The sequence below is a fragment of the Brachyhypopomus gauderio genome, chromosome 6 (assembly GCF_052324685.1).
Source record: "Brachyhypopomus gauderio isolate BG-103 chromosome 6, BGAUD_0.2, whole genome shotgun sequence".
NCBI classification, from domain to species: domain Eukaryota; kingdom Metazoa; phylum Chordata; class Actinopteri; order Gymnotiformes; family Hypopomidae; genus Brachyhypopomus; species Brachyhypopomus gauderio.
This window is the reverse complement of record NC_135216.1, coordinates 28279546-28299818: the sequence shown is the minus strand read 5'-3', so window position 1 is coordinate 28299818 and position 20273 is coordinate 28279546. Positions and strand designations below refer to the sequence as shown.

At 49.0% G+C, this 20273-nt stretch overlaps 2 protein-coding genes across 2 annotated transcripts in view; one reads left to right on the top strand and one right to left on the bottom strand.

The window, feature by feature from the left end:
• Positions 1–2196: 2196 nt before the first annotated feature.
• On the bottom strand, positions 2197–11809 carry hlfa (HLF transcription factor, PAR bZIP family member a). The gene is made up of 4 exons (XM_077010281.1): positions 11470–11809; positions 10353–10694; positions 5451–5665; positions 2197–5305 (listed from the first exon to the last, which is right to left on the bottom strand). The coding sequence occupies exons 1-4, from the start codon at positions 11576–11578 to the stop codon at positions 5090–5092; spliced, it is 882 nt and encodes a 293-aa protein (XP_076866396.1). The 5' UTR covers positions 11579–11809; the 3' UTR covers positions 2197–5089.
• rbfox3b (RNA binding fox-1 homolog 3b) overlaps positions 11683–20273 on the top strand; it is a 94493-nt gene continuing 85902 nt past the window's right edge. The window contains exons 1-2 of the mRNA XM_077007935.1: positions 11683–11803; positions 12686–12809. Of these exons, the coding sequence (XP_076864050.1) occupies positions 11683–11803; positions 12686–12809 (245 nt within the window). The remainder of the gene's footprint in view (positions 11804–12685; positions 12810–20273) is intronic.

Below are 20273 nucleotides of genomic sequence, written 5' to 3'. Positions count from 1 at the left end.
AGATGTGGGTGAAATTTCCAGTAAATCTACATTTCTAGGGTGATGTTTCTGATAAATATACAGGATTCAGGTGACTCAAGAAAGCTACTGTTTAACCAATCAGCACTCTTAATTTGCACAGTTATCTGTCCTTTAGGGTTAGCTGCATTACTGGTGCTGTTAAATGTTCCATATAAGGGTATGTGCTGCAGAGACTGGGTTTATTAGACACATGTCAGGAAGGCCTAGAAGTGCAGTATGGGTCAGTACGTCTGACAGGTACAGGTGTGGAACCTGTGTGTAGAATGAGGTGGAAAGACTGGAAGGGCCCGTTCGTGGGAGTGAGGTAGCACACCTGTGAGTGTGGGAGAAGGTCTGCACTCCCACTGCTGGTCTGCTTCCAGATATCGTATCGTATACCCTGAGGATGCTAGTCACGTTCACGCTAACGTTCAAGCCAAGGACATCTTCACATCCACCACTCTTGACTCTTTAGGAAGCAGAGTCACAGAAATGCCTGAGTGAGTGAGCTGAGCTCCTCTCTTCTGAAGACATTTGGGAGTGTTTGTATCTTCTATCCTGATGTTTAAGCTTTCTAAAACATTCAAACCTCTTAAGTAAACGCTGGAGAGTCTCCCAAATGGATAATTTTATGAATTCAGATAACGTTTCTCACGTTCTCAAAAGCTCACCAAATATGTGAAAACATCCTACAACTAACAGAAGTGGAGTTATTAAGGGTGCCAAGATCTTGCATCCTCCGGAACGTCTCAACCCCCCTGAACATGACACGCTCACAGTCTGTCAGCTTGCATGTTGAGTTCAATTTAATCTGGAGTGCTGAAACCAGGGCCGGTTTTAGCTATGGGCAATGTGGCCGTCTGCCCAGGGCGTAATCTATTTGAGGGCGCACGAGCGCTGTCAGGAAAAAAAAACTCAAAACAAATCTCGCCAGTTTGGTGGGTTAGGTAGAGGGTTAGGGTTAGACTACCGCTCATTTCCATGTCAGATTAGTGGAGTGGGCGCTGGGGCGCCCTCACTGTCACGTCAACTCGCTGCGGAGTGAGAGTCATACAGGTTGTGTGTGTAAGAGGAGGCGAGGGGGGCGAGGTGAGGGGATAGATTGACCCCAGGACACACAACACAACACTGCTTTAAAAGAAATTGTATTTCATTTTTTAAATTAACATATACCCACTGTCACCCACATACCTTCATTTAGTAATTGGGTTCGCGATTACTTTCAGTTCTCCCTCGTCATCTGCACTGAATATTCTCCGTGAATTAGTTTTGTTTTCTCATATTTGTAATATTGCTTATTGGACGGACAAGGCGTTTGGGTCCAGTACCGTAAAAAAACCGCGGGGGATTCCGTCTCCTAAATCTCCCGTTCTGACATTAGGCATAGGCTATTTATTAGCCTCTTGCTAATGGGTTGCTAATTAGCAGTGGCAGTTCAAGGCCTTCTCTGAAGTTAACATTGATCTTGAAAAAGATTCTTTATCTATTATATGTAATATATGTTAATAATTCTTCACCAATAATTAGTATTTTTCCTTTGCTTTAAAATCCACTTTTCGTACTTGGGCTGGAAAAAAAAAAACTCTGAAATAAAAAAAAAAATCAACCAATCAGAATATTTCACACCGTTGTTTCTAGGTAAAAGAGAGAAAGGCCCTCCCCCAGGAACTTGTTTATCTGTCGCATACCCTTGCATTGGCAGTTTAATCAACCAATCATATTTCGAATTAGAATGGTGGGGGCGTGCTCCAATGGTCTCCAAGGGTATTCTCGGTCCTTGTCAGTTCTGCGTGGTTGGTGTTTCGCGAGATTTTAGCTCGTGTGCTAACTAGTTAGCAGCTCCTAGCCGGCACTACCGTGAGGTTTTACAAGCGGAAAGAATGGACTCGCAGGATATTGTCAGCGAATTGCTAACACCATTTTCAAGACGTTCATTCAACGAAAAAGTGGATATTGTGAGAAAAAGCCAACCAACACCATCTTCAGATTCTAACACAAAGGGTAAAGGGTACGATGATGACAACAGTGGTATGGAGGTGTTTTAATACCAAGGTTATGTTTTCATTTGTCATGAAGGAGTGGTTCGACCAGGGCGTAAATCTAGCCAGAATCTAGTCAGATTTTCTGTCAGTGTGGTGTGTACATGTTAGAAATGTGTGTGGACCTCAGTATTAACTACAAGGGGGACTGATCAGCTCATAGTGGCTTCTTCCTGGATTTATTTTTATTTTGTACAGACTGTACACAGATAGCTTGGGCACAGCTAGGGCTGAGCGCGCGCACACACACATACATACACCTTTACATGAAGTTCAGTCACACCAGTCAGTCTGGAGTTCAACAAAACAAATACCAACAACACAATTACAGGAAAATGACAATACAAGAAGAATAAAAATAACAAAGGGAATAAAACATGCCGCTCTGGTCCGTCTCCAGACAGAACGAAAGAAAACACCTCAAATCTAAGGTTGTGTACAGCTTCACTTTGGCCTGAACTACGAGAGGTCCGCCCTGGGACACCCGGGGGGGGGGGGGGGGGGAGCTCACCCAGCACTACCCAGAGTGAGAGATGTCCCAACGCTGCTCTCAAACAAGTGAGAATTCAGGGGTGAGGGGGAGAGACATCACTCAAACAAGATGAGCGTGGAATCACTACACTACAGTGCAAACTAAACAAAGTCATTACAACACACCCCCCCCCTCCATTTTCTTTGTAGTAACTTGGTACATTCTAGCTACTGCAAAGACTGACAACACCTTACATTCAGTTAACCGCAGAGCTCCTCTGTCTGATGTTCTGCAATGAATCCATTGACCTCCACCCACTACACCAACCAGTATCTGCAGCAAGAACAAGGCCAAAGGCGAACTACTTCACCGTCACGAGCGCTTATGTCAGAATTATCCGGACACCTTGTGGTGAAGGTAGGGACTGCACTTGTGCTCCGTGGCAGAAGGGATGTTGTTTTAGTTAAGCGAGATGAGTACACAGTCTTTAAAACAGAAGATGTGGGAGCGTGCACAACACCCTATCCTGGAAAAGCTCCTTCCGTACACAAGGAGGACGAGGAGTGTTGCTTATAATGCCCGAACGCATCACAGCTCTGGGCCAGAGGCCCATCAGTCCCCTCGGGACGTGGAGGCCCACCACAGGACCTTCAGAGCCGAAAGGGAGGGAAACCCACACCAGCTCTCAGTCTGCAGGACCTGATGCCCAAGGGGATCATGGTCTCAGTAGAGGGTGGGGGTCAAACCCCACACTCAAACGCAACATAGAGGGTCTGATCCAGAGAGGGACCCCTGGATTAGCAGATGCACGTTGAAAAGTTTAATACAACCCTTGGCTCACTTCGATCATCATAGAACTCACAAATATATTGTGTGTATCATAACTTATCAAAACACTCTCACTTAACTCTTGAGTAATAGATATTGAGGTTATATTATATATATATATATATATATATATATATAGTCTTTTATATATTCTATCGATCTATTCTATAGTAGATCTGATATCCTGAATTTTTTGTGCCTTGAAAATACGTAGCCAGAAAAATACTGTACAAAAAGAGCAACTTAGAATAGTTTCTTATAAACATTACATCTGTTTAACCAATATAACTTTGTTTTTTTCTGTGTGCTGCACATTTTGGTCTGTAGTAAACATACTGATTGAGTTAACCATAGTATTACAGACAACACCATTCTATTGACGCAGTGAAAATGAACAACACACTCCTTATACATTCAAACAGCCATCTGAGGGGGTGGGGGAGGGGGTGTGAGGTCACAATAGGACTATACCAATCTGCAGGGAAAGGGGTCAGAACAAGTCCTCCTACATCGAGCTCAGGAGAACAAATGACAGAAACAACAAAGACACCCCCACATTACAAAACAGGGCCGTTTCCAAAAGCTTGAGGTTGCTGTTCTAAAGCAGAGATCATGCAAATAAAGCCACTAAAAGAAGAGGGGATCAGTACAGATAATATCAACAGTTCTAATAGGAATAATAGAAATTAATGGTTAAATATTTCCAAAATATTGTTTCTTTAAAAAAAAATCCATAAATAGATCAGTCAGATTCTAGTAATGAAGGTAAAAACATTGCACCAGATCAGATTGTGAAATACGCTTTAGTGCAGGTTGTTAGCAGAGAGAGAAAGAGAGAGAGAGAGGCCTGTATCACAACAGAGTGGCTGTAGACTATAGGAAAGATGCCCTGCTGCCTGGTTTAATTGTGATTCCACCCAAGCAATTTGGCGGCTAGTTTTAAAGTGTGTGAGGGCGGATAGACTCATTCCCACCCCGCGCTCTAAAAATACATCAGCCGTGGCCCCCACCCCCATACACTGATACACGATGAACAGCCTCGGGAGGAGGGGAGGGGGGGCAGAAGGGGCGCCAGATCCTCTCACGCTGGCTCTGCAAAACCCAGTACATGCTTGAAAGTTATTGCTCTGTGATGATGCATCAGAAGAATGAAAACTGAGATCAGAACACAAAGATCAAACGGGCGTGGCCTGAAGTCAGTGAGAGAGAGATGGAGACATGCAGAGGTCTGACACGAATGAGTTCGCTGTCCAACTAAGACACAAGACAACCACTGGCAGTCCCCAGTCTCTCTGTGAAAGAGATGAGCATAGGGAGAAAGAGAGAGAGAGAGAGAGCTGTGAGTGTGTGCCTCTGTGTTGTGTTCACACTATTGTAGCATTAAGCATCACTTTCATTATCATCAATAATCAGGGATACAGGAATGAACAACTGAACAAAAAGAATCCCACACACACACACACACACACACACACACACACACACACACACCCCTAATGGGACCATGGACCAGACAGGAAGTAACAAAGCTAGAAAGAGTAAAAACATCAGTATGAGGATTAAAACGGGATTCGCAAAGAGAGGACGAGGAACGAGGAGTTTGACGCAGGGCACCAGAGTCTTTAGAACAAGGGGGTGGGGGCGGGGCCTCTGTGGGCATGGCCCTGTGGGCAGGACTAGGGGCGGGGCTCTCCTGGGAGGCATGGCTTTGAGGGGCGTGGTTTGGGGGGGGGGGGGGGGGGGCTCGGGTTCACAGGGCACCGTGCCGCGCCTCGTATTTGGCCACGATGTTCTTGCAGCGGCCCAGTTCCTTGCGCAGGTCGGCCACTTCCAGACGGAGCGCTGCGTTCTCCTTCTCCAGGAAGGCAGCGCGGATGGCGATCTGATTCTCCTTCAGACGCCGCGCGTCTCGAGAACGCTTCGCCGCCACGTTATTCTTCCTGCGCCGCGCCCAGTACTTATCATCCTGCAAGAGAGAGGGAGGGAGAGAAAGAGGGATGGGGGGGGGGACACTTTCACTGTCTGTGCCTTCAAACCGGATCTTCTTACATTAGCCAAAATCAGCCCCCTGTGCTGTGAGCGGCTCAATGAGGAAGAAGAGGGCCGCTCACCTTCATGTCTTCGGGGATGAAGACCTTGCGGGCCTTCTTGATCATGGGCTGGGGCTTCAGCTCCTCAGCGCTGAACTTGCGCTTCCGTGGATCGAACATCTCCTGGCCCGGCACGCTGGACAGCGCCAGGTCTGCCGGGTCCGGATCGTAGCTGACCGGAACCTGGATGGTCTCTGGGTCGATGGGACTTGGTGTGTTCCGGGTCGACGGCAGAACTGGAGGTGACGGCACAGGACACACAATGTGACCTCTCAATATTTATCACCTGACAGTTCTTGGTCTAATAATGTATTCTTCAGAAAAACTATATAGCGCTGTTCCATACTGCCCTCTAGAGGTATGTACATTACTGCAACACCATGAAGACGGTGTTAACATTCTCCACATGAGATCAGTTTGGTGAGGGTCTGGGGTTAATGTAAATGTAAGATTCTGAGCCTGCATGTTCTTTGAAAAAAGAACATTTAACAAATTTATTATAATTTGACTTCACATGTCAAAATAAATTAAATAAAACAGCAAATCAATAGCATCAATATCATTCTATTTACGATAAAATCCCAAGAGGGCTGTAATGTCTCTTTCTGCCGTGATTAAAATCACATTCACTCCCGCGCAGGAAGATAAAATTGTGCGAGTCCGCATGTCAACCACCAGGTGGAGCTCGAGGCCATAACATGGTCTTCACCATTAACATGACTAGAGCAGCGCCAGTACATGTATACAGACAGGTCTGCGAAGAAACGTGGGCGACTTCCTCCTCCCGTCTCCCTCTTCATGTGAACGCCGTGTGTGTGTGTGTGTGTGTGGGTGCATTCTTCACTAAAAGGATCAAACAACCTAATTAAAGCTCCTGTATTAAAGCCTCTCAGACCAAGACAAGCTTTGTGTGTGTGTGTGTGTGTGTGTGTGTGAGACAAAAACGAGTGGAACCCACTGCTAAACTAGGTGAGTGGGTTGTGTGCTCACAGGAAGTGGTGTGAGTGAGTGAGGAGTCATGGCAGGACACTGCGTGTGCCCGTGTGCGCCCCTACGCGTGTGCCCCAGTGCTTGTAGGTAAGGGTGCACTGTGTGTACGTAAGGAATAAAGAATAAAGTAATAACTGCTGTCCCATTGCCTGGTCAACACTCAAGTTCTGAGCTGTGTGCAGTGTGTGTGTGTGTGTGTGTGTGTGTGTGTGTGCGCACACATGTGTATGGGCCACATATGTGTGTGCAAGCATGTGTGAGCATGCATTGCTGTTCCTAAACAAAACATTGTGTGTGTGTGTCTGTCATACAAGAGCACAATAAACACAAGCAGTCTCTCCCGAACTGAAGCCTTATTTTAGTCTGGAGAACATTCTCTCCTGACGAGCTCATTTCCTTTTCCCTGGACTGAGGGTGGACTGGAGGGCGGGATCCGCCCCATCTGCCCCTCCAGAGTCACACCCTCACCCCCACACCCACCCCCACACCCCCACCCTCACCGCTGGAACAGCCGGAAGCTAAAGCTCCATCTACCACGTCACCATCCACTCATCCATTTTATATTTGAGTAAAAATCACTTGGCCGTGTGTGTGTGTGTGTGTCTGATTAAAGGCTTTGACCTCCACACCCTCCAATGTCCCTCACCTCTGACCCACAGAGGACTCATCCGTTTGTTCCAATTCCCACTATCCCTCCCTCTCTCCCTCCCTCCCTCCATCCCTCCATCCTCTTCATCTACACTCCAAATGTAGTGGAGACAGGCCTCCATTAGTAGATGATTACAGCATGTTGGGGATGCATGTGTGTTGTTTCCTGCTTTGTCCGTGTGTGTGCATGTGCATGTGCATGTGTGTGTGTGTGTGTGTGTGTGTGTGTGTGTGTGTGTGTGTGTGTGTGTGGACGGACAGCACTACAGTGAGGTTGTGGACAGGAGGAAGACATGGCATGGTCGTCTTTCAGATGAAGAAGACGTCCAAACACAACACTGGAATTATGGGCTACGGACTCTGGTCGTCTGGTTTGCCATCATAAAAAGATTTCCATACTGTGTGCATTTATGTGAGTGTGTGTGTGTGTGTGTGTGTGTGTGTGTATGTGTGTGTGTCTCCACTCCCCACTCTGTCTCCTTCCTCATTCCTTGTGTGTGTAAGTAGAACATTCCGATCTTTCCCAAAAGTGAAAGCTCCCTCCCCTTCCTGCAGAGGGGCAGTCTCATCCTGCCTTCTCTCTCTCTCTCACACACACACACACACACACACACACTCACCCCCTCTGTCACACTCACACAAATACATGCCCACAGCAAACTAGCACCCCAATTAACACATGCACAACTTCTCAAACGCTGAAGATGAGAGTGAGAGAGAGAGAGAGTGAGAGAGTGTTCACCAGTTCTGCTGGTGTTACCTAGAGTAACACCTCTTATCGATCATACTAAAACCTCACACACACACACACTAAGACCTCTGCTAGGCGTCCCACAGCGCTCACTGTTGTCTCCACACACACACACACACACACACACACACACACACACCTCCCCAACAATGGTGTGTTTTCTGTGTAGGCGTTGTTCTGGCTGCATGTGTGTTTCTGGCTACGCATGTCTGCATGTGACGGTGTCCAAGCCTGCTCAACACACACATTTTTTCTGATTAGAAAGTTCTAGTCAAAAACGCCATCGGCATGTGACCAGAACACGACTCCTGCAATGTGACTCACACCGAGTACAAACTGTGACCCGGCCAATCAGAGAGAGAGGGAAGGAGAGAGAGACAGAATGGGAGGGAGAGAGAGAGAGTCAGACTTGTCACAGCTTGAGCTTCTCCTGCCTCTGGCTCCTCCCCCTCCCTCCCTCCCTCTCTCCCTCTCTCTCTCTCTCTCTCCCTCTCTCTCTCCCTCTCTCCCTCTCTCTCTCCCTCTGCACACGGCAGCAGCATGTGTGTGTCACATGGCTGAGCACAGTGCACTCAGACAGGCTGTGCTTCACGTGAGCTGTAATGTGCTTGTGAACCTGAGCCTACACTTCTCTCTCTCTCTCTCACACACACACACACACCCATCCCCACATATCCACACACACACCCAGACAAACATACACATGCAGATGGACATTGTTAAATGTAAACAGCCAAAATGGTTCCCACACACACACACACACACACACACACGTACATAAAGACAAAAGGGTGACAATGCCCAGGCTGGGGGGACTGCGGGGTCCTGACCGTCCTGACCATGTGAGGCACACCATCCATGCCACCAGGTGCCAGCTAACCTCTATACACACACACACACACACACACACACACCCTCTACATGACTCTACTCTCTACACATTTACTTGGATTTGTATATAATTTCAGCAATTCACAATTTGTATACTAAAATAAACCCGAGACAAATGCCCAACAGTTCTGATCCAGCCATACGCTCAACACTCAAATGACCACACACAGACAACTCCTATACTATTAAAATGTACTAATAAAACACCACAGACAGCAGAAAAGGGAAACAGAGAGGGCAGTTATCTCTCTCTCTCTCTCTATCTATCTATCTATCTGTGTGTGTGTGTGTGTGTGTTCAGGTTGTAGAACGTTCTGCAGACAGTAGAGTTCACGTATGCATGTTTCACTTACAAATGAACACACACTCGCGCGCTCCGGTGAGCCTCACACTGCACTTAACGTCGACGCTGGAAACCCCGCAGCAGGTGTGTCTCCACAGCGGGGGGGGGGGGGGGGTCTAATCCACCCTGCCCCCCCTAACCCCCCACCCGGGGCCAGCCAGGGCCCTCGAGCGGAGGATGACTCTGCTCACAAGGTGAGCGCGTGCCGGAGTGCGCGCGCAGAAGACGGTGTGCTAGCGCGAGCGTCGCCGCGCGGCTCTTATCTGCCGTCCGTGTGCCGCATGGCTGCGTGTTCTCATCGTTATCTCGGCTCCGTGACCGTAGAGACGGCTCATACACGGCAAAGATGAACGCAACGTGTACGGCGACGGGACACGCAGGCCTCACGCGCTGGGCGCAAACGTCACCACGGCATGGCCTCACGCGCTACTCCACGCGCCCACAGAATGAACTCCCTGGACACACACACTCGAGCGTCTAGTAATAAATGCATTAGCATTTAGCAAAGAGCGCTGGGCATCACACAGATTAATAGTGTCTGTTAGCATTTTCTACCTGTTCTCGGCATGAGGCTGATCTGGCTAAGCCCCCCCCCCCCCCCCCCCCTCTGCTAAGCTCATAGCTCATAGCTCATGTCTCCTTGACACAGAGAACTGAACATTCATGCCTCTGGTATCGGCAGTGTGGGTAATAACACACTAACGTTACTACAGGTTGTTTATTGTTCTAGAATATGTGCAGAATTGACCCTTCTAGGACAGGTTGATCTGATATTTACAGTTCTAAAACAGACTGTTTAGTGTTCTAGAACAGGCTGTTTAGGGTTCTAGAACCTGGGTTTAGGGTTCTACAGCCTGGTGCAGATTATGCATGCAGACCAGTGAACAGCACAATTCACTGCTCACTGAGCTGTTGAGCAAATTTGTTTTCCATCTCCTAACAACACTAAACCGGCCCACGCTGGCCTGGAGCATCTCATGAGCCCGTAATAACACAGGAACTTAAGCTTGGGGAGTTCAGCCCGCCTGACGTGGTGTGGGTCGCGTCCCGGGGAGACAGAACCAGCAACCCGGCAAAAACCCCCCCTGGAAACACCAGTCATAGACCGAGCCGTTTCCTCGGAGACGTGACGTGAGCTGTCCCGTATGTGATGAATCTTTGAAATAATGTGAAGCTGTGAGGATTTAATGATCACGATCAGCCCACACAGAATGGCTGGTGGTTGTGTTATCGTGCGTGTGTGTGTGTGTGTGTGTACGCGTGTGTGTGTTTGAGCGTGTGTGTGTGTGTGTGTGTTCACCTGCTCTGCTAGGACTTGGTAGGCAGGTCTGTGTAACCAAGCCAGGGTGTACGGACGTGGTTGCCCGGTTACTGAGGTCGACCACGGACGGCGTGGGGGGTGGAGGCGGGCTCTGCTGCAAGGGCTGCTGGGAAGTGTGGTTCTGCTGGTTCTGAGGGTTGGCGGGAATGCCGTTCTCAGAGAGGAACTCCTCCAGATCCATGTACTCCAGCTGGAAACTGTCTCCATCGTAGGGGAGCGTCTTGTCCCACAGCGTGGGGCCCAGGAAGGCCGACTGTGGCGTGGTGCTCCCTGCTCCATCATCCTCCAACTTCTTCACCTTCTCCTTCTCCTTCACAAACCCTGGAGAGCAGGAGCAGGACGTCACCACACACACACACACACACCCCAGCACCCCACACGGGGACGTCAGTAGCTGGTACTCTGGGCCTCACGCCCGGTTGTTGCTCCACTGTCTGCTGGGAGTCCCTGTGCACCTGAGTCAGATTTCAGATAGATGCTGATGACAAAAACGCTAGCTAGCTAATAAGCGATCAGTAATCATAACAGCAATTGTACAGTAGTTCCAACATGCATTTGCTCCAATGCGCCCTCTAGAGGACACATCTGGTAAAACTGCCGCTAAAAGCCAGGGAACTTTAAATAAACTACTTGACCACGGACATCAATGTTCGCTCTTAATTCCCCAAATTTTGGGGTCGGCCATAAAATATTCCAGAGTTCAGTGTATGAGCTGAATCTGGTCACGTTTTACATGCATTTTCCATGTCATTAACTCATGCGTTAACTGCATTCTACGGAACTGACAGAAACCATTTTTGTGAATAAACTAAATGCATTTAAATCAAAGCTCGCGACTCAGAATAGAAAAGCAGTCTATAAAACTTTATCGCCTGAAAGAGGAGAAGAAAGACGACCGAACGCAATATTATTTATGCAATTAATAATAAATAACAACAAAAACAGCATTAAAAACCTAACACGGACACATGCTACATGAAAGACGCGTCAAATGAGAAGAATGCGTGTTGTGCTCCGTGTAACGGGGTCTGGAGCGCGTGAGCAGGGTCATCAGGGGAGCCGCGAGACGCAGCTGCGCCAGACCGCGCGCGCGTACCTTCCTCGTGCTGGAACGGCAGCTTGAGCGGGTTCTCCAGTAAGGACTTGAGCACGCCGTGGCTCGGAGGCGCCAAACCCGCGTTTAGAGCTCGAGACATTTTCTCCATGGCTCCGCACGAAAGGAGAAATCTTCCCCAAAACAAAACAGTCAAATGAAGAAAAACACGACACCGCCTCGAGGAAAACGGGCACGAGTCACGGGACGTCCGAGATGTCCGTGCGCGTGGACCGGGGACCGGGGACGGTGTTCCTGCGCGCCCGGGGTTCGACGGTACTGGAGCGGCCGAGGCGCTGCAGCCCAACTGGTTCGGATCCCATGTGCGGAGACGGTGGTGCGTGACGTCAGAGGGGCCCAGATGATGAAGGGAGAACCTGCGAATGAGCGCGAGAGGGGGAGGAACCGGGGCGCGCGCTATAGTCCCGTGTGCGCGCTCACTTCAGGGTTTTTTTTTTTTATGTGCAGCGTTCGTGTTGAATTGAAACTGAAATTGCATGAATCGACATTTTGTGACATGTCAGGGGAGTCACACATTAAACCGTGTAGATCTTCCCAACAGCGCCATGAACACATGAGACTGTAACGGTGTGTAAAGATGAAAACGGACCATTGCCCAGTAACGTGTACGGCTCGCAGGCTGTAATATCCACAAGGACTGCGTGTCAAACGTGTGACATTAGTGGTGTGGTTAAGACCGTGTCCTGTGTCCGGCGTGTCCCACACGTAAAGCCCATATATAAAGGCCAGTGTCTCCGCCGTGTCCGCAGCCACAGGTGTCTCAACGCGGCTCTGTTCTATTGGTCGCCGCTCGGGCGTTTAACGCCTTCTGTCCAATCAGGATCGACTCCGGCTGTCAACACGGTGAGTTAATGAACGGCGCGGCCGCGCGCACCACGGCCGCGAGCTGACCTACTTTTAGCCAATAGCGAAAGGCGAGCGGTAATTCCCGCGAGCGCAGCCCGGGGCACATTGGATGTCATGTGTCCGCAGCACAACACTCATCACGCGTGCAGCGACCCGCGCACGGAGCATCATCAAGAAATAAGTGCCGATAATCAGTCTAATAGATCCTTACAGCACTAGCGCCGTAGCATTTGTGACTTATCGATACTAATAATTGTAATAAAGTTTTGGATACCCTAATTCAGTAATTAGCATAAGGCAACGGTCTACACGCATATATAAATATAAAGAGGTTTGTTTTCATGTCGCGCAGGCGCAGATGCGGTTCTTGGCGTGCGTGCGAACGAGCGAGCTAGGGTGCGCGTGCGGCTGCGTGTCACGCTTAGTAACGGCGGTTGCTACAGCAAGGGTGGTGCGGTGACGACATGCGCCGGAAAGTGGGACAGCGCGCACCCCGCGAGCGCAGCACCGGAGCGCGAGCGCAATGACGGGCAGAATAAACAATGGCGAGGCATCGCCGGAGCGCATGGAGCAGCTCACTTAAGTTCTGCGATTATTTCTTAAAATATAAATAAATAAATGAATAAAGATCCTCTTGAATTGCACCTCTTTGCCGAAACTGAAACGTGACTGGCTGAACTAAAAACATAACAATAAATAAAAGTACTGAAATGTCCAAAGAAGGCCTACCCATTCAGTTCCAGACATGCATCCATCTACAAATAACCTTCACGTGCACCAGTGTGACATCTAAATCGGGCGTTCTCTGGAGCTCCCCAGATACAGAACCTCCATGTGGCCAGATCCTGATGAGAGGTGAAGGTTCTGGGCTGGGAGGTGAGGGTTCTGGGGATGCGTCTGAATGCACCAACACTTTGAACTAACGCTGCTTTGTTACTGACTCATTTGAGGGGGGAAAGTTTAAAAAGTTGAGTAGATGTTCCTTAACCCCATGTAGAATTCTACAATCATGTTTGGGGTCAGTGTTCAGGGAGGGTCTGTTGGAGACACGCCCTGCACAGTGAGACACGCCCCGCACAGTGAGACACGCCCCGCACAGTGAGACACGCCCCGCACAGTGAGACACGCCCTGCACAGTGAGAGTCCAGCTCAGACTCGATCAGGCCTAGCTCGTTAAATGATGGATAAGAGGATGTGTTTATTTAAAGGTCGCCTGAGGTAGATTGAAAATGCTGTTGTCAGTACCTCATCCCACACACAAACAATGAGTTTGGACTCAAACGTTGGGATTGAGCGTCTGACGTTGTTGGGATTGAGTGTCTGACGTTGTTGGGATTGAGCGTCTGACGTTGTTGGGACTGAGCATGTGATGTAAATGTGCCATATCTTGTCAATTATGATTTTTTACACCGCAATCGAAATTTGTCCTCCGCTTTTTACCCATATGTGCAGTTAAAACACACACACACACACACACACACACACACACACACACACACACACACACACACACACACTAGTGATTACTAGGGGGCTGTGGATCACATGTGCCCAGAGCGGTGGGCAGCCCTAGCCCAGCGCCCAGGGAGCAGTTGGGGTTAGGTGCCTTGCTCAAGGGCACCTCAGTCATGGCCTCAGGTCTGGGAATTGAACCCACGACCCTCCGGTCACAAGACCAGTTCCCTACCACCAGGCCATGACTGCCCCTATACGTTGTTGGGACTGAGCGTGCGACGTCGTTGGGCTTGAGCGTGTGACGGTCAGCTGTCTTCATCCACTGGTCAGCCCAGCGAATACTCATGGTCCAGTCCCTCTTCCCTGACACTTCAACCCACACTCATCACGATACTGTAACTACTGTAGGAGTTTCTATCAGAGGCAATACTTTGTGTGCTGTTACGCGGTCATGTCTGCAGTAAGCCCTGTAACACCAGAGACTTTTATCAGGTTCAACTCTCTGCTGACAAGGTGAACATAATGTGAGGACTGATTGCTGAAGTGTCAGTTATGGTTGGCTTTGTGCCAGACAAACTGGCTGAACTGAAGCTGCTAAAACTCCTGTGGAGCCTGTTTAGTCTTGACCTTTAATACGACGCAGGCACCCAGAGAGAGCAGACTCACGTAAACGCTCGTGCACACACTCACACGCAAACGCTCATGCACACGCACACGCAAACGCTCATGCACACGCACACGTAAACGCTCGTGTACACGCTCACGTAAACGCTCATGCAAACGCTCGTGCACGCGCTCACGCAAACGCTCATGCACACGCACACGTAAACGCTCACGCAAACGCTCGTGCACGCGCTCACGCAAACGCTCATACACACGCACACGTAAACTCTCATGCACATGCTCACGCAAATGCTCGTGCACACGCTCACGCAAACGCTTGTGTACACGCTCAGTTAAAACACTCGCGCACATGCTCACGCAAACGCTCGTGTACACGCTCAGTTAAAACACTCGTGCACACGCTCACGTAAACGCTTGCCACCGCCGTACCTGCTGACCTGCCACGGCACCCTGCCAGGTCCGATTACACCCTGAATTCAAAGAGCGCTCACAAGATGTCAACAAACAGCCACGCTGAAAGGGGTTTTAAGGGCAGCGGGTGGCATGGTGAGAGGCTTTTGGGGTTAGAGTCAGCTGTTGTCCAGTACAATATTAAACACCGCTCTGGTTTGTCATGGCAACACTAATTGGGTTCTGGGGGAGTGGCATTGTTGGCAGGAGCCTGGCTCTCCCATTGGGCAGATGGCGAGCTGAAGCATTCATGCGGTTACTGTCTGACGTGGTGGACCACAAAGAGGTTGCCTAGCAGCACCCAAGACTGGAGGACTATCATCCATTCTGTTATGTCACATCCTGTTATGTCACATCCTGTAGCTTAATTTCAGTTTTTATAAATAAAAGTATTTATTTATTTCTAGCTTATTACAAGGTTTAGCAGAGCCTTGTGAAGAGATGCGTGGCAGTGTGATTTCTGTTGCAGTGATATCTGGCTTACAGACAGGTACACACACACAGCGCACCGTCACAACAGGTGTTGGGGTTCTGCTGGTATCCCAACACACTGTACAGGCTGTATTATCATCCAACTGTTTTTATAGTATATTAAGTGTCTAAGTGTCTAAGACATAGAGAGAGGGAGGAAAGGAGTGAGTGAGAGAGAGAGAGAGAGGAAGAAAGAATGAGAGAGAGAGAAAAGGAGAGAGAGACAGAGAGAGAGAAACAGGAGGATGTGGAGGAGGATGTGTGTGGATTTCAGAGCCAAAAGACTAGAGCCCTCAGGAGATGAGTGTTCCTGCAGAGCTGTGTGTGTGTGTGTGTGTGTGTGTGTGTGTGTGTGTGTGTGTGTGTGTGTGTGTGTGTGTGTGTGAACGCTTACATAACATATATATGTGCATGTATTTTTGTGACGCTAATGTGTGTGTGTGTGTGTGTGTGTGTTGACAGTGAGTGTATGTGCATGTGTGCAGAGAATAATGTGTGTGTGGGGATGTGTATGGTGTTTAATATGTGTGTGCAGGTGTGTGTGGTGTATAATGCGTTTGTGCAGGTGTGTGTGGTGTATTGTGTGTGTGTGGTGTATTGTGTGTGTGTGTGTGTGTGTGTGTGTGTGTGTGTGTGTGTGTGTGTGTGTGCAGGTGTGTGTGGTGTATAATCTGTGTGAGTGCGATGTAACACCAAAAATCATCACAAAAAAACATCTCTACCTTCATCCCCGTCCTCATCTAAACCTCTTCTCCAATCTCTTCATCTCCACCCTCATCTCCAACCTCCTCCATATTCATCTTCATCTCCTCTCTCATCTCCTTACACATCTCCATCCTAATCTCCACCCTCATCTCCAACCTCCTCCATATTCATCTTCATCTCCTCTCTCATCTCCTTACACATCTCCATCCTAATCTCCACCCTCATCTCCAACCTCCTCCATATTCATCTTCATCTCCTCTCTCATCTCCTTACACATCTCCATCCTAATCTCCACCCTCATCTCCAACCTCCTCCATATTCATCTTCATCTCCTCTCTCATCTCCTTACACATCTCCATCCTAATCTCCACCCTCATCTTGCCGTATTGTTTTGTGAGGGTGGTGAGTATATGTGCTCTCTTGTCACTCCACCTCCATCTCTACAGTTACATGTCCGAAAACAAACACACACACACACACACACACGCACACACACTAAACTACTTGTTACTATGGTACATGCATACACATACTTTCCTCTCTTTCTCTCTCCCTGAATGTCTCTCTCTCTCTCTCTCTCCCTCCCTCCCTCCATATTTCTGTCTCTCTCTCTGTTCTCCACATGGCCTCCTCCAGCCAGTTGCTTGTGAGATATGAGACGTGAGTTTATTTACAAAACACCAGACTGAGCGCAGAGTGTTCACTGACCCCTGCAGGACAGAGTGTTCACTGACCCCTGCAGGACAGAGTGTTCACTCACCCCTGCAGGACAGAGTGTTCACTCGCCCCTGCAGGACAGAGTGTTCACTCGCCCCTGCAGGACAGAGTGTTCACTCGCCCCTGCAGGACAGAGTGTTCACTCGCCCCTGCAGGACAGAGTGTTCACTGACCCCTGCAGGACAGAGTGTTCACTCACCCCAGTGAGTGAATGCTGTATGTGAAGTGCAGTCTGAGTTTGCTCCACCTCACTGTGGGTGGTGCTGTATGGCCACACACACACACACACGCACACACACACACACACACGCACACACACACACACACACACACACCTGGCTGACTACAGACAGCTCCATTCTCACAAAGCCAGGCCTGAGTGCCTGGGGTGCTGAGAGCTCACAAGGTGGTGGAGGTGGGTGGATGTGGGTGGATGTGGGTGGAGGTGGCCCTCTGATGGACTGCCTCTGTTACATAACCTCCCTGCTGGACTCCTCAAACTCTCCTCAAACACCCCCCCCCCCCCCCCCCAGCCGATCCTGATGGCCACACCTCCTGTCTGCCAGCCTGTCTGCCAGCCAGGTGGTGCCTGTCTGTCTGTCAGCTGCTGCGCTGGTGGAGTTGTGTGAGACAGGACTGCCCTTAAGAGAGGTCTCGTCACAAGACGCCCTGTGCTGCTTCGTTACCAGGCTGCCGCACCGCTGCAGAGACACACTCCGTGTCTGGGGCCTGCGTCACACACACTTACACCAGGCCCCTCCACAACCTGACGATACGCGCGTGGAAACAGTAACAGCATCACAAGAGGGTTTCATACATTCTTCTGGAGGGAAGTTCTGTTCAAACAGCATAAGGGGACCTTCTCACATGCTCCGCCCCCAGCAGGCTCCGCCCCCAGCCGGCTCCACTACATCAACATCTCGAAGACTCGGTCATGCCGTCTGATGATTCTGTGATGTCACACTCATCTCTGCTTTTGCTACAATCCTAAAAAATATCCAATCTTCCATCTCTGAGGAGTCACACAGACACACACACACACACAAACACATCTGACCTCACCGAGCTGTGCAGAAACACACACACACACACACACACACACACACACACACACACACACACACACACACACACACACACACACACATCAAACAGAATCAACCAACTGTCATGGCAGACTGCACCACAGCAATGGAAAGACCACAGTCGTTAGGGCCAAGTTAGTCTTTATTTAGCTGTGGCTAAATTAGCCTGGTGGTAATTAATGGTAGAAAATCATTTAGCATTCCGATACAAGTGCTCCACAACACTGACAGACAGAGGCAACAAATATATATATAAGCATATGAGAAGGAAACGCATAACACGTGCAGTTACTTGTCCTTCCACAGCTACAGTTGAGTTACTCATCCATCCACAGGTATAGTTGAGTTACTCGTGCATCCACAGATACAGTTGAGTTACTCGTGCATCCACAGCTACAGTTGAGTTACTCGTCCATCCACAGCTACAGTTGAGTAACTCGTGCATCCACAGCTACAGTTGAGTTACTCGTGCATCCACAGTTACAGTTGAGTTACTCGTCCATCCACAGATACATTTGAGTTACTCGTCCATCCACAGCTACAGTTGAGTTACTCGTGCATCCACAGCTACAGTTGAGTTACTCGTCCATCCACAGATACAGTTGAGTTACTCGTCCTTCCACAGCTACATTTGAGTTACTCGTCCATCCACAGCTACAGTTGAGTTACTCGTGCATCCACAGCTACAGTTGAGTAACTCGTCCATCCACAGATACAGTTGAGTTACTCGTCCATCCACAGATACAGTTGAGTTACTCGTCCATCCACAGCCACAGTTGAGTTACTCGTCCATCCACAGATACAGTTGAGTTTCTCGTCCATCCACAGCTACAGTTGAGTTACTCGTCCATCCACAGATACAGTTGAGTTACTCGTCCTTCCACAGCTACATTTGAGTTACTCGTCCATCCACAGCTACAGTTGAGTTACTCGTGCATCCACAGCTACAGTTGAGTAACTCGTCCATCCACAGATACAGTTGAGTTACTCGTCCATCCACAGCCACAGTTGAGTTACTCGTCCATCCACAGATACAGTTGAGTTACTCGTCTATCCACAGCTACAGTTGAGTAACTCGTCCATCCACAGCTACAGTTGAGTAACTCATGCATCCACAACCACAGTTGAGTTACTCATCCATCCACAGATACAGTTGAGTTACTCGTGCATCCACAGCTACAGTTGAGTTACTCGTCCATCCACAGCTACAGTTGAGTTACTCGTCCATCCACAGCTACAGTTGAGTTTCTCGTCCATCCACAGCTACAGTTGAGTTACTCGTCCATCCACAGCTACAGTTGAGTTACTCGTCCATCCACAGCTACAGTTGAGTTACTCGTCCTTCCACAGCTACAGTTGAGTTACTCGTCTATCCACAGCTACAGTTGAGTTACTCGTCCTTCCACAGCTACAGTTGAGTTACTCGTCTATCCACAGCTACAGTTGAGTAACTCGTCCATCCACAGCTACAGTTGAGTAACTCATGCATCCACAACCACAGTTGAGTTACTCATCCATCCACAGATACAGTTGAGTTACTCGTGCATCCACAGCTACAGTTGAGTTACTCGTGCATCCACAGCTACAGTTGAGTAACTCGTCCATCCACAGATACAGTTGAGTTACTCGTCCATCCACAGCCACAGTTGAGTTACTCGTCCATCCACAGCTACAGTTGAGTTACTCGTCCATCCACAGCTACAGTTGAGTTACTCGTCCTTCCACAGCTACAGTTGAGTTACTCGTCTATCCACAGCTACAGTTGAGTAACTCGTCCATCCACAGCTACAGTTGAGTAACTCATGCATCCACAACCACAGTGGAGTTACTCATCCATCCACAGATACAGTTGAGTTACTCGTGCATCCACAGCTACAGTTGAGTTACTCGTCCATCCACAGCTACAGTTGAGTTACTCGTCCATCCACAGATACAGTTGAGTTACTCGTCCATCCACAGCTACAGTTGAGTTACTCGTCCATCCACAGCTACAGTTGAGTTACTCGTGCATCCACAACCACAGTTGAGTTACTCATCCATCCACAGATACAGTTGAGTTACTTGTGCATCCACAGCTACAGTTGAGTTACTCGTGCATCCACAGCTACAGTTGAGTTACTCATCCATCCAGATACAGTTGAGTTACTCGTCCATCCAGATACAGTTGAGTTACTCGTCCATCCACAGCTACAGTTGAGTTACTCGTCCTTCCATAGCTACAGTTGAGTTACTCTTCCATCCACAGATACAGTTGAGTTACTCGTCCATCCACAGCTACAGTTGAGTTACTCGTCCATCCACAGCTACAGTTGAGTTACTCGTCCATCCACAGATACAGTTGAGTTACTCGTCCATCCACAGCTACAGTTGAGTTACTCGTCCATCCACAGCTACAGTTGAGTTTCTCATCCATCCACAGCTACAGTTGAGTTA

Coding starts and splice junctions, on each gene's coding strand:
- hlfa (XM_077010281.1), bottom strand. CDS start 11,578: ATGGAGAAAATGTCTCGAGCTCTAAACGCGGGTTTGGCGCCTCCGAGC. Junction 5,666..10,352: donor ACCAAGTCCTAGCAGAGCAG/GTGAACACACAC, acceptor CGTCACCTCCAG/TTCTGCCGTCGACCCGGAAC. Junction 5,306..5,450: donor TCATCCCCGAAGACATGAAG/GTGAGCGGCCCT, acceptor TCTCTCTTGCAG/GATGATAAGTACTGGGCGCG.